The sequence below is a fragment of the Theropithecus gelada genome, chromosome 14 (genome assembly GCF_003255815.1).
Source record: "Theropithecus gelada isolate Dixy chromosome 14, Tgel_1.0, whole genome shotgun sequence".
Classification (NCBI taxonomy): Eukaryota; Metazoa; Chordata; class Mammalia; order Primates; family Cercopithecidae; genus Theropithecus; species Theropithecus gelada.
This window is the reverse complement of record NC_037682.1, coordinates 5296398-5316910: the sequence shown is the minus strand read 5'-3', so window position 1 is coordinate 5316910 and position 20513 is coordinate 5296398. Positions and strand designations below refer to the sequence as shown.

The 20513-nt window shown below is 58.3% G+C and overlaps 1 protein-coding gene and 1 pseudogene across 2 annotated transcripts; one reads left to right on the top strand and one right to left on the bottom strand.

Annotated features, from left to right (window-relative positions):
* The first annotated feature begins 2144 nt into the window (after positions 1 to 2144).
* On the top strand, positions 2145 to 15377 carry CCND1 (cyclin D1). 2 transcript variants are annotated; one of them, XM_025355300.1, is made up of 5 exons: positions 2145 to 2564; positions 4102 to 4317; positions 4906 to 5065; positions 8997 to 9145; positions 12071 to 15377. In XM_025355300.1, exons 1-5 carry the CDS (start codon positions 2367 to 2369, stop codon positions 12233 to 12235), a joined length of 888 nt encoding a protein of 295 aa, XP_025211085.1. In that variant the 5' UTR covers positions 2145 to 2366; the 3' UTR covers positions 12236 to 15377. The 2 variants fall into 2 exon arrangements, with proteins under 2 accessions (XP_025211085.1, XP_025211084.1); XM_025355299.1 differs by lacking the exons at positions 8997 to 9145; positions 12071 to 15377 and having other exon boundaries at positions 4906 to 5658.
* A 2740-nt stretch (positions 15378 to 18117) lies between these two features.
* LOC112605641 lies at positions 18118 to 19336 on the bottom strand (annotated as a pseudogene).
* Between the last annotated feature and the right edge of the window lie 1177 nt (positions 19337 to 20513).

Here is a 20513-nt window from a genome sequence, read left to right as displayed (position 1 = left end):
TGGACAGCTGGCGCTCCCCGCCGGGCCCCAAATTCCAGCGCCTCCCCCGCGGGTTCCTGGACGGCTCTTTACGCTCGCTAGCCGGGCTTGCAATTTTGCGCTCGTCCCTGAGCCGGGAAATCAACGAAGTTCCTAGCCTAGATCTGCCCGGTCCGCCTAGTAACAGCGCCGCGCCCCCATTGGCTCATGCTAATTCCAGTTTCCTCCGTCTTGCGCCCGGGATAGGGGGGTGAAGCTCCCTCCTGGACCCAGAGCCGGTTTTGCCGGAGTGGGCGAGCCTCTTTATGCCGTGCTGCCCCTAGCCGACTTCGGCCCGCTTTGCGCCTCGGGCTGGGCCAGGGCGCACGCGGGGCTCGGGGCCCCTCGACCCCCGGGATGGGAGAGGCCGGGTGATGGCTCCGGGCCCCATAAATCATCCAGGCGGCCGCCGGGTCGGGATTTTATGAATGAAAAAGCAGCTGGGCCGCCCTCGTGCGCGGGCTGATGCTCTGAGGCTTGGCTATGCTGGGGCCAAAGCGATTATGGGTGCTCGGGGAGTGGGGGGGACACGACCGTGGGTGCTCCCTGCTGGGGCCACCCATCGCTCCCCATGCGGAATCTGGGGGTAATTACCCCCCAGGACCCGGAATATTAGTAATCCTAATTCCCGGCGGGGGAGTGGGCACGGGAGGAATTCACCCTGAAAGGTGGGGGGTGGGGGGGTCGCATCTTGCTGTGAGCACCCTGGCGAAGGGGAGGGGACTTTTTCTATCCGTTTTCTTTGAGCTTTTACTGTTAAGAGGATACGGTGGTTTGATGACACTAAACTATATTCAAAAGGAAGTAAATGAACAGTTTTCTTAATTTGGGGCAGGTACTATAAAAATAACAAAAACAAAAGTTAAGACAGTAAAATGTCCTTTTATTTTTTAATGCACCAAAGAGACAGAACCTGTTATTTTAAAAACTATGTATTTTAATTTACATCTGCTTAAGTTTGCGGTAGTGGGGACCCTCTCATGAAACCACGAACACCTATCGATTTTGCTAAAAATCAGATCAGTACACTCATTTGTTTAATTGATAATTGTTCTGAATTATGCCCGCTCCTGCCAGTTCCCTCACGCTCACGAATTTAGTCCCAGGGCAAACTCTAAAGGTGAAGGGACGTCTACACCCCCAACAAAACCAATTAGGAACCTTCCAGTGGTCTTGTCCCAGGCTGAGGCGACTAATATTTCCAGCAATTTAATTTCTTTTTTAATTAAAAAAATGAGTCAGAACGGAGATCACTGTTTCTCAGCTTTCCATTCAGAGGTGTGTTTCTCCCGGTTAAATTGCCGGCACGGGAAGGGAGGGGGTGCATTTGGGGATCCCCGCAAGGACCGACGACTGGTCAAGGTAGGAAGGCAGCCCGAAGAGTCTCCCGGCTAGAAGGACAAGATGAAGGAAATGCTGGCCACCATCTTGGGCTGCTGCTGGAATTTTCGGGCATTTATTTTATTTTATTTTTTGAGCGAGCGCATGCTAAGCTGAAATTCCTTTAACTTTTAGGGTTACCCCCTTGGGCATTTGCAACGACGCCCCTGTGCGCCGGAATGAAACTTGCACAGGGGTTGTGTGCCCGGTCCTCCCCGTCCCTGTATGCTAAATAGTTCTTGAAATTTACACGTGTTAATGAAAATGAAAGAAGATGCAGGCGCTGAGATTCTTTGGCCGTCTGTCCGCCCGTGGGTGCCCTCGTGGCGTTCTTGGAAATGCGCCCATTCTGCCGGCTTGGATATGGGGTGTCGCCGCGCCCTAGAGTCCCCCCTTCTCGTGGTCTCCCCAGGCTGCGTGTGGCCTGCCGGCCTTCCTAGTTGTCCCCTACTGCAGAGCCACCTCCACCTCACCCCCTAAATCCCGGGGAACCCACTCGAGGCGGACGGGGCCCCCTGCACCCCTCTTCCCTGGCGGGGAGAAAGGCTGCAGCCGGGCGATTTGCATTTCTATGAAAACCGGACTACGGGGGCAACTCCGCCGCAGGGCAGGCGCGGCGCCTCGGGGATGGCTTTTGGGCTCTGCCCCTCGCTGCTCCCGGCGTTTGGCGCCCGCGCCCCCTCCCCCTGCGCCCGCCCCCGCCCCCCTCCCGCTCCCATTCTCTGCCCGGCTTTGATCTCTGCTTAACAACAGTAACGTCACACGGACTACAGGGGAGTTTTGTTGAAGTTGCAAAGTCCTGGAGCCTCCAGAGGGCTGTCGGCGCAGTAGCAGCGAGCAGCAGAGTCCGCACGCTCCGGCGAAGGGCAGAATAGCGCGAGGGAGCGCGGGGCAGCAGAAGCGAGAGCCGAGCGCGGACCCAGCCCGGACCCACAGCCCTCCCTAGCTGCCCAGGCAGAGCCCCAGCCATGGAACACCAGCTCCTGTGCTGCGAAGTGGAAACCATCCGCCGCGCGTACCCCGATGCCAACCTCCTCAACGACCGGGTGCTGCGGGCCATGCTGAAGGCGGAGGAGACCTGCGCGCCCTCGGTGTCCTACTTCAAATGTGTGCAGAAGGAGGTCCTGCCGTCCATGCGGAAGATCGTCGCCACCTGGATGCTGGAGGTGCGGGGCTTTGGGCGGCTCTCTTAAGACTTCCCTGCAACTTGTTGCCCAGACCCACGTTTCTTTGCTCCTCACCCCCCTCCCTTCTCTCCCGCTAGAACTTTGAAGTTTGCTGTGGTGTTGCTAGGGATCCGCATTTTCAAAATAAAAATTGTGGGTATTTTCTGAAGCAGGAAGGGGTGGGGGTGGGGGTGCTATAAGTTGCGTTTCGTGGGAGGGGAGAAGGGGGTTGGGGAGGGGTGCCGTCGGGAGAAGCCAGTGTCAGGGGCACCCCAATGGGCCCGAGGGTGCGGGCTGGCAGGCTGAGTGCGCTTTGTGCCCCCCGCCTGCGCCCCAGCCCGGCTGCGCCTCCTCTCGCGGCCGCTGCGGCCGAGAGCCGCCAACTCCGGGGGGAGGGGGCATAGATTTGATTTTTAAATTAATATCCATGGACACGTATGCAAGGGCCGCTCGTGCCAGTATTATGCGCCATCTTTGCTCTTTTATTGCAAATCAAGAGTGTTTATTAATAATTGGGGGCAGGGTGGGGGCGGGGAGCGGCTGCCGGGCGCTGGGGCCGCAGCTAGGGGCCGCGCGGCCGCCGGGAGCCCGCGGGAGGGGCGCAGGGACGCGGCATGGGGAGTTTTGGGGGGACCCCGCTCGGGAAGGGGGGCCCTTTGTTCAAGCAGCGAGTCCCGGGGCGCCCCAAATGGGCAGCCTGGGCCGGAGAGCACGCCGAGCTGCAAGGTCGCGTGGCCCCCAAGACGCCAGGGCTTGATCCCCGTCTGCAGGGATCTCGGCTTGGGGGACCTTCTCTGAGGGAGCCGGGGGCCTGGGAGCACATTTTCAGACCTTCGGTGGGCGCCTGAGGGGCCCGCAAGTATTTTTAAATAATTTTTGAAAGTGCGGCGTGGTGCCCTTGCGAGAGGGAAACGCCGCCCGCGCCCAGGGGGAAGGGGGGGCCCGGAGTTTGAATTCCTGGGGCTCCCCCCGGAGCCTGTAACGAACTCCCGACCCTCGGCCTGGGTAAAGGGTCGCCCGAGGGTCATTTTCAGGGTTTTTTTATGCACTTAGTTATTTTTTTAATATTTTTAAATATTTTTTGAAAAGATGACGTCTGGGGAAATGCGGCGCGGCGGCCTGGGACGCCACCTTTGTGTCTCGCAGGCGCGGCGCCCAACCCCGCGGCCCGTTCCGCGGCCCCGCACCCCAGTGGGTGTCGACCCTCAGTCAGAGGGACCACGGAGCTCCAGGGCGGGCCGGGGTCCCCAGGGCCGGCAGCCCGCGCCGCCGCGCACGCCGCCCAGCTGTGCCCGCTCCCGCCCCCACCGTGCCAGCCTCGCGGGGACTTTCCCTTTCAGTTTCGGGGAGGGTGGGTACTGGGGACGCGCGGGGGAGGGGGCGCATCACAGGAAGGTCCTTCCGCCCCCGGCCCCGACCCCTCGGCGCCCTTCAGAACTGGCGATCCTGCCGAGCGCGATGGGGGGGTGCGGGTGCGGGGGCGGGGGTGGGGCGGCGCGACCTGGCGGCGGCGGTCACGGGCCCCGTGCCTCCGCAGGTCTGCGAGGAGCAGAAGTGCGAGGAGGAGGTCTTCCCGCTGGCCATGAACTACCTGGACCGCTTCCTGTCGCTGGAGCCCGTGAAAAAGAGCCGCCTGCAGCTGCTGGGGGCCACCTGCATGTTCGTGGCCTCTAAGATGAAGGAGACCATCCCCCTGACGGCCGAGAAGCTGTGCATCTACACCGACAACTCCATCCGGCCCGAGGAGCTGCTGGTAACCGCGGGACCCCGCCGCCCCCTGCCCCCCCCGAGAGTCGCACGCAGGATCACGGGGCCGGGGAAGGTGCAGGCAGTGGCGGCCGGCCCGCCTCTGACATATCTGCTCCCAGGGAAGGCGGCCCCGCCGCCGGGCGTCCCTGTCCCGGGAGCGGGCGGGATCCTAGCCGCCCCCGTCCCGCCGCCCCCAAGTCGCTTGCCTGCGACTCCCACCGCGTTCGCGCCCGGCAGTGTGGCCGAAAAGTGGGCGGCGCGCGCCCTCCAGCGGCTGCACGAGGAGCGCCGCGCTCCGCACTGAGCCTCCTGTTTTAGGTGGTGGGAGGTCTTTTTGTTTCCACTTGCAGAGTCTTTTCACGCAGCGGGCACCTTTTCTGTTTTGATCTGGGATCGCGTGTTGCCCCGGCTCCGCGACACCACCCCCATCATTCGCCAGCCCTCCCCTCCCACCTCCAGGACCGCACGAGACGCAGGGGCCAGTGCTCTGAGCCGGAGGTGCTGCATGGCCCGGGCCCCCATGCTGCCGGCTTCCCCGCGCCCCCGGGCCGGCCCGCACCTCCCCTGATGGCCGCTCACCCTGTGTTCACAGCAAATGGAGCTGCTCCTGGTGAACAAGCTCAAGTGGAACCTGGCCGCCATGACCCCGCACGATTTCATCGAACACTTCCTTTCCAAAATGCCAGAGGCGGAGGAGAACAAACAGATCATCCGCAAACACGCGCAGACCTTCGTTGCCCTCTGTGCCACAGGTAGGGGAGGCCCAGCAGCCCCCGGCCTCCGCTTGAGAGCCAGCTCCTTAGGTGACCCTGGCCGGCTTCTCGCTCTCCACCGGGGTGATGTCTGGGAAGATGTCCCTAGGCTCCCTCCTGCGCTGGGAAGCTCTCTTCCAGCTCTGGTGAGCAGAGGCCCTGGATTATTTGTTGTGCTGGATGGAAGGGGATTTGCTCCCTCACGGCCACCATGCAGTACCTTGGGCATCGGTGTGGACAGCTCGGCCTGCCTGTGTCCAGCTGCTGTGGCCTCATCCTCCAGGCCAGGCAGCCTGTGGCCACTCCATGCTCAAAGGGGTTTACCTTGGCTGCAGGGCCGCCTCCTTTCCCCACCCACCTCCAGCCCTTCTTGTGTCCTTAAGGAGCCTGAGCTGCAGGGCCCCCTCCTGGCCTCTCCCAGGCTGGGCCACCTGCCAGAGACGCCTCCAGGGGCGGGGAGAGCTGTTGGCCCGCCTGCACCACGTGCTCTGGGCAGCCGAGTGCAGGGGTGTCCAGCAGAGGAGCTCTGCTGCCTGAGGCCCTGCCAGGGGTGCTGCCAGCCAGCTGGGCTCAGCTGAGCCCTGGGGGGTGCTTCAGAGCAGTCTCAGCTTGGGCCGCCACCGTGGGCAGCAGAAGCACCCAGTCCTCACTTCCCCTGGCATGGCCCCAGAGGCCCCTCCCTGACATGGCCCTGGCCCCAGAACCCAGTGGGGACAGACACGCACATACACAGGGTGCTGCCTCCTGCTGTCCCCAGCCCTGCCTCTGACCCCCGTGTGACCGCCTCCTTTCCTGGCCCAGGAGGCCTGGTTACCCTGATGGGGGGGGGATGTCCCCATCCCACCCAGCTCTGCTGTGGCCCACCTTTGCTCAAGCCTCAGTCATCACATCTGTTTGGGGGCTCACTCTGGGTGACCTAGGCCACAAGGCCCAGGGGGCCTCAAGGAAGCAGTAGCATCTTCTCCCCTCCCCAGAGGGCGGGGCCCCCCAAGCCTACTTCAGTGCTCCCTTCTGACACCAGTATCTGGTATTCCAGAATAGTTTCTGGTTTAGGCGTGAGGCCTCCCCCACCTCCTCCACCTGCTTGGGGCATGAACCCGTCCCCAACATGTTTCCAAGCTAGTCCCCAAGGTGGGCAGATGAAGATGCCAAGGATGTCGTCCAGCCTGGATGGGTCTGACGGTGGGGGTTGGGGGCATGCAGCAGACAGGGAGGCATTCTCTGGCTGGTGCTCCTCAGAGGAGAGAGGCCTCTGGAGACTCCAGCCAGCCTTTTATGGAGCTGAAAGTGGCTTCAGAGAAATGCGAAGTTTCCTGGAGAGAACGTGGGGCGTGGTTTTTGCACAGCCTCCCTACAGGGTGGTTCCTGCGGACGAGCTCCCCTCCCAGGACCCCTGAGTGCTGGTGGGAGGCAGTGGGCAGGTGCAGAGTCTCGCCCTCCCGCTACTGTACACCCTTTGTCTGCTAAGGCGCCCCCAGCGGTGGGTGGAGGAGGGACACTCGGGGACTCAGTGGCTGTGGAGTCCACTCCAGGGTGGGCCCCGAGGGAGGGGCAGGAGGCCAGGGGACCCACCCCTACAAAGTGCTCCAGGTCCTGACCCATGGCCACCCCATGGAACGTAACTGAGCAGCCGGTGCCTTGGTCCTGCTGGACATCTGTGGAGATGAGAGTGACTTAGGGCTGCTTAGAGTTAGAGATGGCTGAAGGAGGTGGAGGCATGGAAAAGAGTCTGGGAAGGTGTTTCTGCCGTCCACGTGGCAAGGGTTACATTTAAAGGGGATGCTGGGGGTTCTCCCTGCGCCAGGCATCCCTGGCCCCACGTCCCCAGCAGGTGTGCACATGCCGCATACATTCACGCATGGGGGTTTCAGGGCAGGTGTGCCCTTGGCTCTGTGAGAGGCCAGATGAGGAACATCAGTACCTAGGAGCTTCCAGGACGGCTGTCACTTCCCTTTACAACCGGGCAGCGGATAGGGTCAAATCCTGGAGTTTTGGTGTCTAATTCTGGGTGGCTCCCAATCTAAACACAGGCAGCGCCACACATTCGGGTGGGGGAATGAGCTTCTGAAACAACGTGGCCCCAGTGACTCCGCTCTGCGTGTGCCCCTGGAGACGGGGGGCACAAGGTATGGGGCCAGCTAGAACCTGTCGCTCCCTGCAGAAGCGGTTTCTGTGTGCGGTTCTGATTTGCCTCCATGAAAAGGTTTTCATTCATGGCTCTCAGACTGGGTGGAACTGCTCCCATTTAAAGGGGAAAAGAGGTGGCTCGGCTCGTTAAGGATTTCTTTTTTTAAGTTGTTACGGCGCCCAGCAGCCGGCTTTGTCTCCCCTTCAGGGTGGCTGCCTTTCTTCCCAGCCCCTCGCCGGCGCCCCTCTCTAACAAGGCCGAAGTTGTTTATTCTCTCGGGATGAAGTCTCGGATGGGCCGCCGCACCCCTGGCGGCCCGTGGGGGCCCCTCTCCCTTTGTGCCTGGGTCGGCTCCCATTCAGCTCCCCCGACCCCCCTTGTTCCCGGGCGCTCAGTGGCGCGAGATGAGGCGATGGGGCCGACAAAGATGCCACACTCATCCCTGCTGACGTCCAGCTCCCAGCCCAGGGCCCCTGGTTCCTATGCAGAATTCCTCGTGGGTGTGACAAAGGGCTACCCCCAGCGGAGCTGGGGTGGGGGCCAGGCCGAGAGGCACATCCCACGCTGGCCCACCTGTCCACGGTAGGTGCATGACTGCTTGAGGAGGGGAGGCCGGCGTTCCCCGCCACACACTGGGACGCGATTGGTGGCGAGGCTCTCTATGGAAAGAGCTGGTCTGCTGTTTGTCTAGGTCAGTCATGGAGGCCCTGAGATGCCCACTACTGCAGCCTGGCAGGCAGATGAGTCCCAGTATCTGACAGTGACCAGAGGGAGTTTTGTGCAGACCACAAAGGCTGATGGGCCGCCCTAGATTGGTGTCCCCCTTGGAAGTAGGCCCAGATGTGCGGGACAGTCCCCAGGAAGCCCCAAGTAGGCGGATTGGTGCCTTCTTGGGAAAGCTGCTCCCTCCTGGGACCCGGCTCCTGGCCCAGTCCGCCAAGGGTGTCCCATAGTGCCTGCTGCTAGGAACCCCACACCTCTTCCCTTACTTGGGAAGTCACTGGAATTGCTGGGCTACATCAAGTGGCCCAGAGAAGCGTTTTTGTCATCGGCCAGAAGTAGAGTTGTGAGTAGAGGGCCCTGGGTGGAGTTGGGGTGTACTTGGTCCGTGCTCTGAAGGTCACTGTGACAGTCATGGTCCCACGGTAAGGGCCATGGGTTGCTGGAACAGTTCTTCCTTCCCGAGTGAGCCAAGCCGGGCTCTCCTGACGCCAGGGCCTGAGCCGGAGCTACACCATCACGGCCACCCTGAAGGCTGCCGGCCAGGGCTTGCCCCTCGATGGACACAGGGAATGGCTTCATCAATGCCCTGCAGCCCCATGGCCTGGCCCCGTGCAACGTCCCTTCAGAATATGACTTGTCTCCAATCCCTGCTGCTGGGGGGTGGCAGGTACTTGGGGTTGAGGTTTAGGGTCATAGAGGCGACATCTCTGTGTCCTCATATTTGTGTCATCTAACTTTGTTTTTGTGAATAAGTGATAACATTCACAAGGCTCAAGATGCTGAAAGGATGAGAGGGTAGTGATGTCCCTGTCACCTGTCCTGTCTTCCCGTGGCTTTCTCTTTGCTTGGTTATGTTTGAGTCAACGGTGGGGCTGACATTCCCGGAGGGTCCTTGGGCCGGGCTCCTGCTCTCCTAGTACCCAGGGATGGCGAGAGGCTGGGGAGGGCCTGGATGTGCAGCCACAGACGGCCTAGAGAGTGGTACCCACCAGGCCTGGCCACCTGCTCAGAGCCAGCACGTGGGGATGCCCAGATCACGGGTCCCTTGCTCACAGCCCCCTTCCCTCTCTCCTGCTGCAGATGTGAAGTTCATTTCCAATCCACCCTCCATGGTGGCAGCGGGGAGCGTGGTGGCCGCAGTGCAAGGCCTGAACCTGGGGAGCCCCAACAACTTCCTGTCCTACTACCGCCTCACACGCTTCCTCTCCAGAGTGATCAAGTGTGACCCGGTGAGTGAGGGCGATGTCCCAGGGAGCCTCGCCGGGGCTCACAGGCAGGAGACGCCTAGTGCCACGGAAATGCCAAGGCTGGTGCAAGGGTGACAAGGTTGGGGTTTGGGCTGGGGCTGGGCCCCTCGGACCCCAAGCCACAGACTGACAGGGCACCAGCTTCTTCCACTGCTCCTAGAACTCACTGACCGGTCGGGAGGTCCTCACAGGCTGCTCATGTCCCCTGGGGCTTCCAGGAGCTGTAGAGTGTTTCTGGGCGAAGCGTCCAGGACGAAGGCCCCAGGCGGCCCCAGCCAATGGTCCGTGTGGTGATAGTGTGTGGGGTTAGGCCCAGGCGAGCTTTGTTTGGGCCACAATGTGCGTGGCCAATAAATAGATGCTTGAAAAGGGCTCCTGTGAGGTCCGAGACGCCGGACAACGGGCGGATAGAGACGGCCTTGTTTACGGCTCTTTGAGAGGCTGCTGCCGTTAAACCCGGGGCTGACTGTGTCTTTCTTCTTCAAAATGCCATTGTTTTATTCCCGATTCTTTTCTTAAAGAAAGAATTAAAATGACAATCAAAAGGGTTTGTGGCATTTACCAAATTAGACCAGAGAGGTGGCCGGGTCAGCCACCGGCCCTGCGGTGTGTGAGGGAGTGACCGCCTGACCCCAGCTTGGGGCCGGCTGGGCCTGCGAGGCCCGTTGTGGCTCTGGCCTGGGCCGCCTCTTGGGGGTCTGCCCTCGAGCCTCCCGGGGGCTCCGCACAGGTCTCAGCAGATGCTATCTAGCGTCCACCTGCCTGTCCCCTGCCTAGCGGTGCCTCTAGGCAGCTAGCGGCTGCCCAGCCCATGTGTGTCTCGGAAGAGGAAGAAGCATTTTTGCCATGGGATACTGGAGGTGGCAGGGGTGCCCTCCCCTCCCTTCTGTGTTCTCGGCCGTGGCCTCCCTTGCACCCTGCCCCGTGTTATCCTGTGGGGGTGGTAAGGGGTCCTCACCCGCTGTAGGGTGGAGGCCAGCAGCCCACAGTTCTCTCAGGAAAATGGTTCAGAAACTCCATCGAGGCCTCCAGAAGCCCAACAAAGGGAAAGCCCCTCCGTCAAAATGAAACTCGCATCTGCACTCTCATTTCGAACTCCACGCCCTGAGTGGAAACCGCTTCCCCGCCAGGGGTGTCTGCCCCGGGATGTTGCTGTCTTTGGGCAGTTGTGGGAAGTTGGGCACTGGCCCTTATTTGAGTAGAGACCATCTGAACTAGATGGGAGGCCCACGCTCACAGCTGACACACGGGGTGAAGTTACCTGAGGCAGAGTCCGCTCTGCCTGATTAGCTGAGCCCAGACTCAGAAAAACCGTTCACAGCAGAGGCCCCCTGCATTTTCTAGGGCGTGTTCTAGAATTTTCTTTGGTGGGTGGAATGTCCATCTGTGTGAATCGGGTGCAGAGTGCCACACACCAGTGACTTTTTGTGGAGGAGCGTGCTGCCTCCTTGGAGCTTCTGGCTGTGGGAGAACAGCTCTGTCCACCAGGGTAGCCTTGCAGGCAGCTGTGGGGCCAGAGGAATGAGGGAAATGGAGTCCAGCTGCATGCGTGACCCTGGAGCAGGTCATGGTGAGGGGGGCGGGCGGCAGGTGAAGAGTCCGTGGGTGGAGCTGCCAGGCCCCTGGAGCTGGGAACTGAGGGTGGCTGGTGTTTTAGGTTGAACATCAGGAGTCTTGGATCCCACCCCAGGTCTCTGGCCTCAGTTTCCCCATCTGTACAGTGGGACTGTGGTGCTGCCAGCCCAGCCGGCTTCATTTGCCATGATGAGAATTTATCTGAAAGGCGGGAGAGGAAAGCCCTCCCTATAAAGTCACAGGACGCTAAAATGTTACGACCCCAGGGGTCCACCGAAAAGTCCTTCTGGCCTAGGTCATCGCCTGTCATGCCCTGCCTTTGTCCACCCCCATCTGGTTGGAAGTTCAGTGGCACCTGTTGGGGCTGTGGCCCAGCCCTGCTCCTTGCGGAAAGTCTGTTTCCTGGGCTGCCTAGAGACTCGGCTTGAAGCCCTACTGTGGCTTCCTGGCAGTTGGGACACACACAGCCCCAACACATGAAGCCAGTTCTCTATCCAGAAGCCCCCGCACAGGAGACAGCCGCTTCGGGCTGCCTGGGACTTGCCCGTGCTGGAGCCGAGGAGAGGCCCCCGGCTGGGCACGGGGTTCCGGATTCCATGGCTGCTCTTTCCCACTGACAGTGTGGTGTGGCCGCCGCCAAGGGAGTCTGGAGCCCCGGAGGGCGGAGGTGCAGGACTTCCAAGAGCTTCTGTTGCACTCCACCCGAGGGCGAGCACCTCTGTGGCCACAGCGGGTGGATGCATGCTGTGCCAGGCTGATGGGTGGCCCCGGGGCACAGGCCTGAGCGGGAGAGGATGGAGGGGAGGGATCAAGGGTCCAGGTCCCCCTGGCCACCCAGCATTCATCCTCAGTCATGCACGGCCTGAGACTTTGACAGCCGTTGATCATGGAAGGCCAGGTTCACCTGGAGGGCTGCCACACGGAGAGGCTGTCTGAAAAGGCAGGACTCAAAGGGCCTGTCTGTCCAGATCAGATGGCACTGAATTCCCCAGGGAGCTGGCAGGGCCAGTGGGAACAGAAGGTCAAGGCGCTGTTGAGCATGGGGATGGGCAGAGCGGGTGCAGGGTGGGCGGGCAAGCATCTGCTGTCTTGTGGCTCCGGAGGCCAGGTGGGAGGTGGAAGCGTTGGGTCCTGAGTGTCTCACTGACAGGTGATGGCAGCTCCCACGTCTCGCTCAGGTTCAGAGGCGGCGGTATGGGTCAAGGGACAGTTTTTTACTTAGTCTTGCTCTTATAGAGGCCTTTCAGGTTGTGGCACCTGGGAGGGGGCCCTCACCGCAGGCCCCTTCTAAGGACCCCCTCTTCCCACCTCTCCCCACCCCGTCTCTCTCAGGACTGCCTCCGGGCCTGCCAGGAGCAGATCGAAGCCCTGCTGGAGTCAAGCCTGCGCCAGGCCCAGCAGAACATGGACCCCAAGGCCGCCGAGGAGGAAGAAGAGGAGGAGGAGGAGGTGGACCTGGCTTGCACACCCACCGACGTGCGGGATGTGGATATCTGAGGGCGCCAGGCAGGCAGGCGCCACCGCCACCCACAGCGAGGGCGGAACCGGCCCCAGGTGCTCCCGTGACAGTCCCTCCTCTCCGGAGCATTTCGATACCAGAAGGGAAAGTTTCATTCTCCTTGTTGTTGGTTGTTTTTTCCTTTGCTCTTTCTCCCTTCCATCTCTGACTTAAGCAAAAGAAAAAGATTACCCAAAAACTGTCTTTAAAAGAGAGAGAAAAAAAAAAATAGTATTTGCATAACCCTGAGCAGTGGGGGAGGAGGGTTGTGCTACAGACAATAGAGGATTTTATACCCCAATAATCAACTCATTTTTATATTAATGTACTTGTTTCTCTGTTGTAAGAATAGGCATTAACACAAAGCAGGAGTCTCGGGAGAGGATTAGGTTCGATCCTTTACGTGTTAAAAAAGAAAGCGTAAAAACATTTTAAAAACATAGAAAAATTCAGCAAACCATTTTTAAAGTAGAAGAGGGTTTTAGGTAGAAAAACGTATTCTTGTGCTTTTCCTGAAAAGCGCAGCTGTAGTGTGGTTCTAGGCATCTCTGTACTTTGCTTGCTCATATGCATGTAGTCACTTTATAAGTCATTGTATGTTATTATATTCCGTAGGTAGATGTGTAACCTCTTCACCTTATTCATGGCTGAAGTCACCTCTTGGTTACAGTAGTGTAGCGTGCCCGTGTGCATGTCCTTTGCACCTGTGACCACCATCCCAGTGGAGGTTTGTCGGGCACCAGCCAGCGTAGCAGGGTCGGGAAAGGCCACCTGTCCCACTCCTACGATACGCTACTATAAAGAGAAGACGAAATAGTGACATAATATATTCTATTTTTATACTCTTCCTATTTTTGTAGTGACCTGTTTATGAGACGCTGGTTTTCTACCCAACGGCCCCATAGCCAGCTCACGTCCAGGTTCAACCCACAGCTACTTGGTTTGTGTTCTTCTCAATATTCTAAAACCATTCCATTTCCAAGCACTTTCAGTCCAATAGGTGTAGGAAATAGCGCTGTTTTTGTTGTGTGTGGAGGGAGGGCAGTTTTCTAATGGAATGGTTTGGGAATATCCTTGTACTTGTGTGTAAGCAGGACTTCGAGGCAAGTGCGGGCCACTGTGGTGGCAGTGGAGGTGGGGTGTTTGGGAGGCTGCGTGCCAGTTAAGAAGAAAAAGGTTTGCATTCTCACATTGCCAGGATGATAAGTTCCTTTCCTTTTCTTTAAAGAAGTTGAAGTTTAGGAATCCTTTGGTGCCAACTGGTGTTTGAAAGTAGGGATCTCAGAGGTTTACCTAGAGAACAGGTGGTTTAAGGGTTATCTTAGATGTTTCACACCGGAAGGTTTTTAAACACTAAAATATATAATTTATAGTTAAGGCTAAAAAGTATATTTATTGCAGAGGATGTTCATAAGGCCAGTATGATTTATAAATGCAATCTCCCCTTGATTTAAACACACAGACATACATACACAAACCTTCTGCCTTTGATGTTGCAGGTTTCATACAGTTTATTTTTAAAGATAGAACCTTTTATAGGTGGGAAAAAACAATCTGGAGGAAAAAAAACACACAAAGACATTGATTCAGCCTGTTTGGCATTTCCCAAAGTCATCTGATTGGAAAGGCATGGGTGTCACAAGGAAAATTAGGGTACTCGACATAAGTTCGGTTCCGATATATTCTTATCCCCTGCCCCTTCCTTTAAAAAACTTAGTGACAAAATAGACAATTTGCACATCTTGGCTCTGTAATTCTTGTAATTTTTATTTAGGAAGTGTTGAAGGGAGGTGGCAAGAGTGTGGAGGCTGATGTGTGAGGGAGGACAGGCGGGAGGAGGTGTGAGGAAGAGGCTCCCGAGGGGACGGGGCGGTGCCCACACCGGGGACAGGCCGCAGCTCCGTTTTCCTATTGCGCTGCTACCGTTGACTTCCAGGCACGGTTTGGAAATATTCACATCGCTTCTCTGTATCTCTTTCACATTGTTTGCTGCTATTGGAGGATCAGTTTTTTGTTTTACAATGTCATATACTGCCATGTACTAGTTTTAATTTTCTCTTAGAACATTGTATTACAGATGCCTTTTTTGTAGTTTTTTTTTTTTATGTGATCAATTTTGACTTAATGTGATTACTGCTCTATTCCAAAAAGGTTCCTGTTTCACAATACCTCATGCTTCACTTAGCCATGGTGGACCCAGCGGGCACGTTCTGTCTGCTTCGGCGGGCAGACACGCGGGCGCGATCCCACACAGGCTGGTGGGGGCCGGCCCCGAAGCCACGTGCGTGAGAACCGTGCCGGTGTCCCCGGAGACCAGGCTGTGTCCATCTTCTCTTCCCTGCGCCTGTGACGCTGGGCTCTTCATCTGATCGGGGGCGTATCATCATAGTAGTTTTTACAGCTGTGTCATTCTTTGCGTGTAGCTATGGAAGTTGCATAATTATTATTATTATTATTATAACAAGTGTGTCTTACGTGCCACCACGGTGCTGTGCCCGTAGGACTCTCATTCGGGATGATTGGAATAGCTTCTGGAATTTGTTCAAGTTTTGGGTATGTTTAATCTGTTATGTACTAGTGTTCTGTTTGTTATTGTTTTGTTAATTACAGCATAATGCTAATTTAAAGAGACTCCAAATCTCAATGAAGCCAGCTCACAGTGCTATGTGCCCGGGTCACCTAGCAAGCTGCCGAACCAAAAGAATTTGCACCCCACTGCGGGCCCGCGTGGCTGGGGCCCTGCCCTGGCAGGGTCATCCTGTGCTCAGAGGCCATCGTGGGCACAGGACCGTCCCGCCCCACCCCTCCAGAACACGGCTCACGCTTACCTCAACCATCCTGGCTGCGGCGTCTGTCTGAACCACGCGGGGGCCTTGAGGGACGCTTTGTCGTGATGGGGCAAGGGCACAAGTCCTGGATGTTGTGTGTATCGAGAGGCCAAAGGCTGGTGGCAAGTGCACGGGGCACAGTGGAGTCTGTCCTGTGACGCGCAAGTCTGAGGGTCTGGGCGGCGGGCGGCTGGGTCCGTGTGTTTCTGGTTGCACCGCGGCGCTTCCCAGCACCAACATGTAACCGGCATGTTTCCAGCAGAAGACAAAAAGACAAACGTGAAAGTCTAGAAATAAAACTGGTAAAACCCCAGCATGGTGCCCGCCTGTTTGCTTCCTGGGCTGGCAGGGGCGCGTGTCCCGGTGCCCCAGAACCAGGGCAGGGTGGCAGGCTCGGCAGATGCGGGAGGCCACAGCCTGTCCTGTGCACTGCGGGAAGTTCAGCCGCATCCTGACCTCCACCCACAGGATGACAGTCACGCCACTGCTGTGACAACCAAGAATGTCTCCTGACACTGCCACATCCCCGGGGGTGGGGACAGAATCCAGCCAGGAGCAGGCACACCCTTTCCAACTGGGAGGAAGCCCTGAGCACAGGGGTGTGAGGTGGGAGGGGGACTCCTGTCCCGGGGAGGCTCCAAAGAATAATTTGCAGGCAGCCTGGCTGGGTGAGCCCACCTCCAACCACGCGAGACAACAGCTCCAGCCTGGGTGACGTGAGTGGTGCCCATTGATTGGGAACATCTTCCATCCCTTGCTTGCCCCACCAGTTTGTCTTCTCAGGTTATTTGCAGATAGGAAAATAAATAAAGCCGGCATTTGTTAACCCCCTTCTGGCACAAACTGCTGTTTGCTCTGGATGAATCATGACCCTTTGGCAACGCCAGGCTCCAGGAGAGCAAAGCACCGTGTCAGGGCTGTGATCCAGGGTGGCACTTCACTGGGATTGTGGAGACCTGGAGGCTGCCTTATAGGATGCCCGTGACATCCACCTCTGGATTTCAGGTGCACGTGACTGAACCTAACTTGAAACCCCGGGGTGGAGGTGGGTAGTGGGAGTGCCCTGGGAAGGTGTCCGCGGACCTTGGTCACTGCTCCTGGACCCATCTGTGAGGTTGGTCTGTCCTTACCCCAAGCCAAGCGGAAGCTCAGGTCCCACGTCACTGATGGTTACTACTTGTCAGCTGTAGGTCGAATCTCTGGCCTTTATGAAGCACCTGCTGTCTACCCTTCCTGCCTTGTAGAGCACTCCTCCCAGGGCGGAAAGTGGAGCCAGGGTGGTCAGTGTGTTGGCTCCACAGGCACCTGCCCTGGGAGGAAGGTGGGGTATGGAGGGAAACACTCAGCCCCTATAGGTCTCCACCAGCCTCTGCCCTGAGGGTGGGGGCTCCGGGAGCCTTCCCCAAGGGAGTCCCATATTGAGTAGGTGGGGGAGCCTGCAGGGTGCCCCTGACAGGTCACCTCAGCAAGAGCTCAAGGGACCGTCGGAGCCAGAGGTGACACTGGTGGCCACTCAGGTGGCTTACAAGGCCCAGCTCCTTGCTCCTTGGGCAAATTACTCTGAAGGCAGGGACCAGGTCTGCACTATTGTAGCTGTTCAGTTCTGGGCAAGAGCCAGGTCCTGTGTCAGGGCTGGGGTACTAGGGAAGCCATGTCCCCGCCCCCAGCCTGCAGCTGGGTTTACATTCATCCCCGGAGAGCACATGGGTGTAGCAGAAGGCCTATGCAGAGAGTTCCAACCATTGCGCACCTTTGGCTGTTTCACGGAGCAGGCAAGGTAGCCATCGGACCCTGTTAGGTTTGAGCAAAGATGTGGGGAAGAAGCTGGAGAGCCACTTTGCTGAGCGCGGGGCTCAGCCAGGCTGGCAGGGCAGGGCAGGGGCCCTGAGTGGGTCAGGTGTGTTCACAGCCAAGTGTGTAGAGAGGGCTCGGGCCCAGAGTGAAGCGGTTGTGAGCTCCCCCACAGCCCAGTCTCTCTGTCTCGGCATCTGTGGCATCCCCTTGATGGTGGGGTCTGTACACCCCCCACCCCTGGCTGTGCCACGATGGGGGGGTCTATACACCTTCCACCCCTGGCTGTGCCACGATGGGGGGGTCTGAACACCCTCCACCCCTGGCTGTGCCACAATGGGGGGGTCTGTACACCCTCCACCCATGGCTGTGCCACAATGGGAGGGTCTATACATCCCCCGATACCCCCACCCCTGGCTGTCCCACGATGGGGCGATCTGTACATCCCCCGGTCCCCCCACCCCTGGCTGTGCCACAATGGGGGAGTCTGTACACGCCCCCAGTGAAGGATGGGTCTATACATCGTGGTCATGCCACAAGCTCCAAGGCTATATTAGTCTGTTTTCATGCTGCTAACAAAGACATACCCGAGACTGAGTAATTTATAAAGAAAAAGAGGTTTAATAGGCTCACAGTTCTACGTAGCTGGAGAGGCCTCACAATCATGGCAGAAGGCGAAAGGCACATCTTACATGGAGGCAGGCAAGAGAGAATGAGAGCCAAGTGAAAGGGGAAACCCCTATAAAACCATCAGCGCTCATGAGACTTACTCACCGCCATGGGAACAGTATGCGGGGAACTGCCCCTATGATTCAGTTATCTCCCCCGGGTCCCTCCGACACATGTGGGAATTATGGGAGCTATAATTCGAGATGAGATTTGGGTGGGGACACAGCCAAACCATATCAAAGGTGTGGTCTGGCTACTCTGGGCCCTTGTTCCCAACTCTCAAACTCCACTGACATCACTTTGGGGCCTGTGATCCCTCCTGGGACGCAGTGAAGACCTCGTCCATTGTTGGAGTATCTGCGCTGCCCAGAGGGTGACGGTAAAAAACTGACCTTTGAGGAAGTTCAGAGACAACGACTTCCGCAGTCAGCTCTCCCTGCAGCCCCTTCTCAGAAGCCTGTTCTCAGGTGCCCCAGCACCCCTACCCGCTCACGAGGGGCCCTGCCCTGCCTCCTGGCCCCTGTCCCTGCAGGCAGACAGTCCTCATCCATTCTTCATCTTCTGCCCCCAACCCCCGGCCTTCCTATCTCCCTTCAGCTCCGTCCAAGGTCCTTGGGACTCAGCCCCATCTCTACCCAGCCTTGAGCCCCAATAAGCTCGATGTCTTTGCCCAGGAGCTCCTGACACACCAGACAGAATCAAGCTTCCTGTTCTGTGCTTGGCCAACCGCCTTGGTCCACAGGACCCTTCATCTCTGCACTCACTGTGAGGACGGGCTCTCTGGAGGCTTCCCCACCCCACACCAGGCAGGTGGCTCTGGCAGTCTGGGATTGTCATACCTGGGCACCTTCCTGCTCCGGCTGAGTCCCTCCAGGATGGAAATCTCCCTGATTCCTCTCTGCCTCCCTTCTCCCCACCCTGGCAAACAGTGGGTCCTAGGAAGGGAGCCAAATGGAAGGGAGGTCGTGTCGGCTCCCACAGGGCAGCCCCAAGCTGCCAGGCTGAGTTGCAGATCCATAGGTCCAGCCTGATCCGCGTGCCAGGAGCTGACTCCATGGCTGGAAGGGCCGGGGATTCCCCGGGGGCCCAGACAACACCTGGAGTTGTCATGAGGAGTGAAAGTCCCCGAGGGGACAGAGGAAGGAGGCTGGACAGAGCGGGCATGCAGACTTCCGACCGTGCTTGTGGGATAACAGTGGGCAGGGCTGTTGCAGAGGATGGGGCAGTGCCTGTGGGAGTCCAGAGAAGCCAGGCCCAGCGGCAGTGGCATGCAGCTGGCACTCCCTCCAGCCACCCTGCATGCAGCGTGACCCTCCTTGAAGCACCCCAGGAAGCAGAGTCACAGCCTGGCTCTGCCCAGCATCGAGGGCCTGGCCTCTGAATCTGGTGGGGAAGGCTGTGTTGCCTCCTGGCACCCGCTCCATCACCAGTCCCACCATAAGGCTAGTCCCCAGAGTCAGCACTGCAGCCAGGGCCAGCGAGGGCCAGCAAGGGCAGGCCTGTGCAGGGGCTGCAGCATGGGGTGTGCGTCCCGCACGCTGGGCCAGCCTCGCAGCTCACAGGGCTCTGTCATCCCAGGAATGTCTTTGATCAAGAGTTTATGCAAGACGAGGAAAGCAAGCCCAGGACCTCTAATCCGTTCCCACAGTCCCCTGCCCGCTGGGGCCCCACAAGCCCAGCGCCACACCGCCAGGCCGGAGCAGACAATAGCTGGCGGACGGGTGGGCGGGCAGCTCCGGGGCCGCTGGCCTTGGGGCCCACATCCGGGAGCATTGTCACCGCCACTCACGGGGGCACACAAGGAGGACTGGGGAAGAGAGAATGCAGAGCCCTCTGCTGAAGGGGCTTCGGTGGGCCTTGAGCCTTTCAAAGACGGCGGTGTCCATTAATCCTTTTAATTTGCACCTAGCGGCAGCTGAGACAAGCCTCTCAACCGGCAGCCACTTTAAGAGCCGAGTGGTCTAACCCGAGGATCAGCTCCTATTCCAGACCCTGGGCCCTCTGAGCCTGTCGGGGCAGTCCTCCTTGCCTTTGTTTAATCACGGAAGGAACCAAAGCTAGAGGTTACTGAGCACGTACTGTGTGCCTTGTGCTTGACACTGAACACAGTTTCTCTCCGAGTCTTGCAACGACCCCATGGGTTGGTGACAGGGAGGGGACACTCTGGTGAGAGCCACAGAAACAGCCCTGCCCTCTCAGAGCCTACACTCTCCCGCACACAATCATCCCATCTGCTAGGTCAGGGATTGGCAGGTTTTCCAGAAAGGGCCACATCGAGGGGCTTCAGGCTTTGCGGGCCACAGGGTCTCTTGCCCTGTGCAAAAGCAGCTGCAGCCGCTCTGTGAATGAGTGAGCATGGTTGTGTGCCAATAAAGCTTTATTTACAAAAATAGGCAACGGACTGGATTCGGGCGAGGGTAGTAGTTTGCCGACCCGTTGCAGATGAGTAAACTGAGGCCCAGAGAGGTAAAGTAACTAAGCTAGGACTGCACAGCTAGTATGTGACCAAGCCAGCCTAGTGGGTCAGCCTCATGGAGAAGAAAGGGCTCAAGCTTCAAAAATGGAAATGCATGGAGCCTTCATTGGGCCATTTGCAGCCAGGCCCCATGCACACAGCTCAGGGCCCTGCTTCGCCAGCTCCACTTGTTTCAAGGCTCCCAGTCGGTCGCCCCTGTGGGCAGCACTGTGTCTTGGCTGCTGGCCTGGAGAAGGGCAGCCAAACAGGCCAGCGGTGGACATCTGAGGGCGATCAGCTGTTTAAAAAGAAAACTCGCCAGCATGTATAGACACACATTCAGCACACACGTTTTGGAGTAAAAGGCCCTGGGGTTGGATCTCAGATCTGCAACATTCCAGCTGTGTGGCCTCATTTCTCTGGGCCTCACTGTTCACACCTGTAACATGGGGAAAGCCTGCAAGAACACAGCCCATGATGGGGAGTCGTCTCCATCTCCTACCCATGCCAATGACCAGCACAGAACAGGGGCTC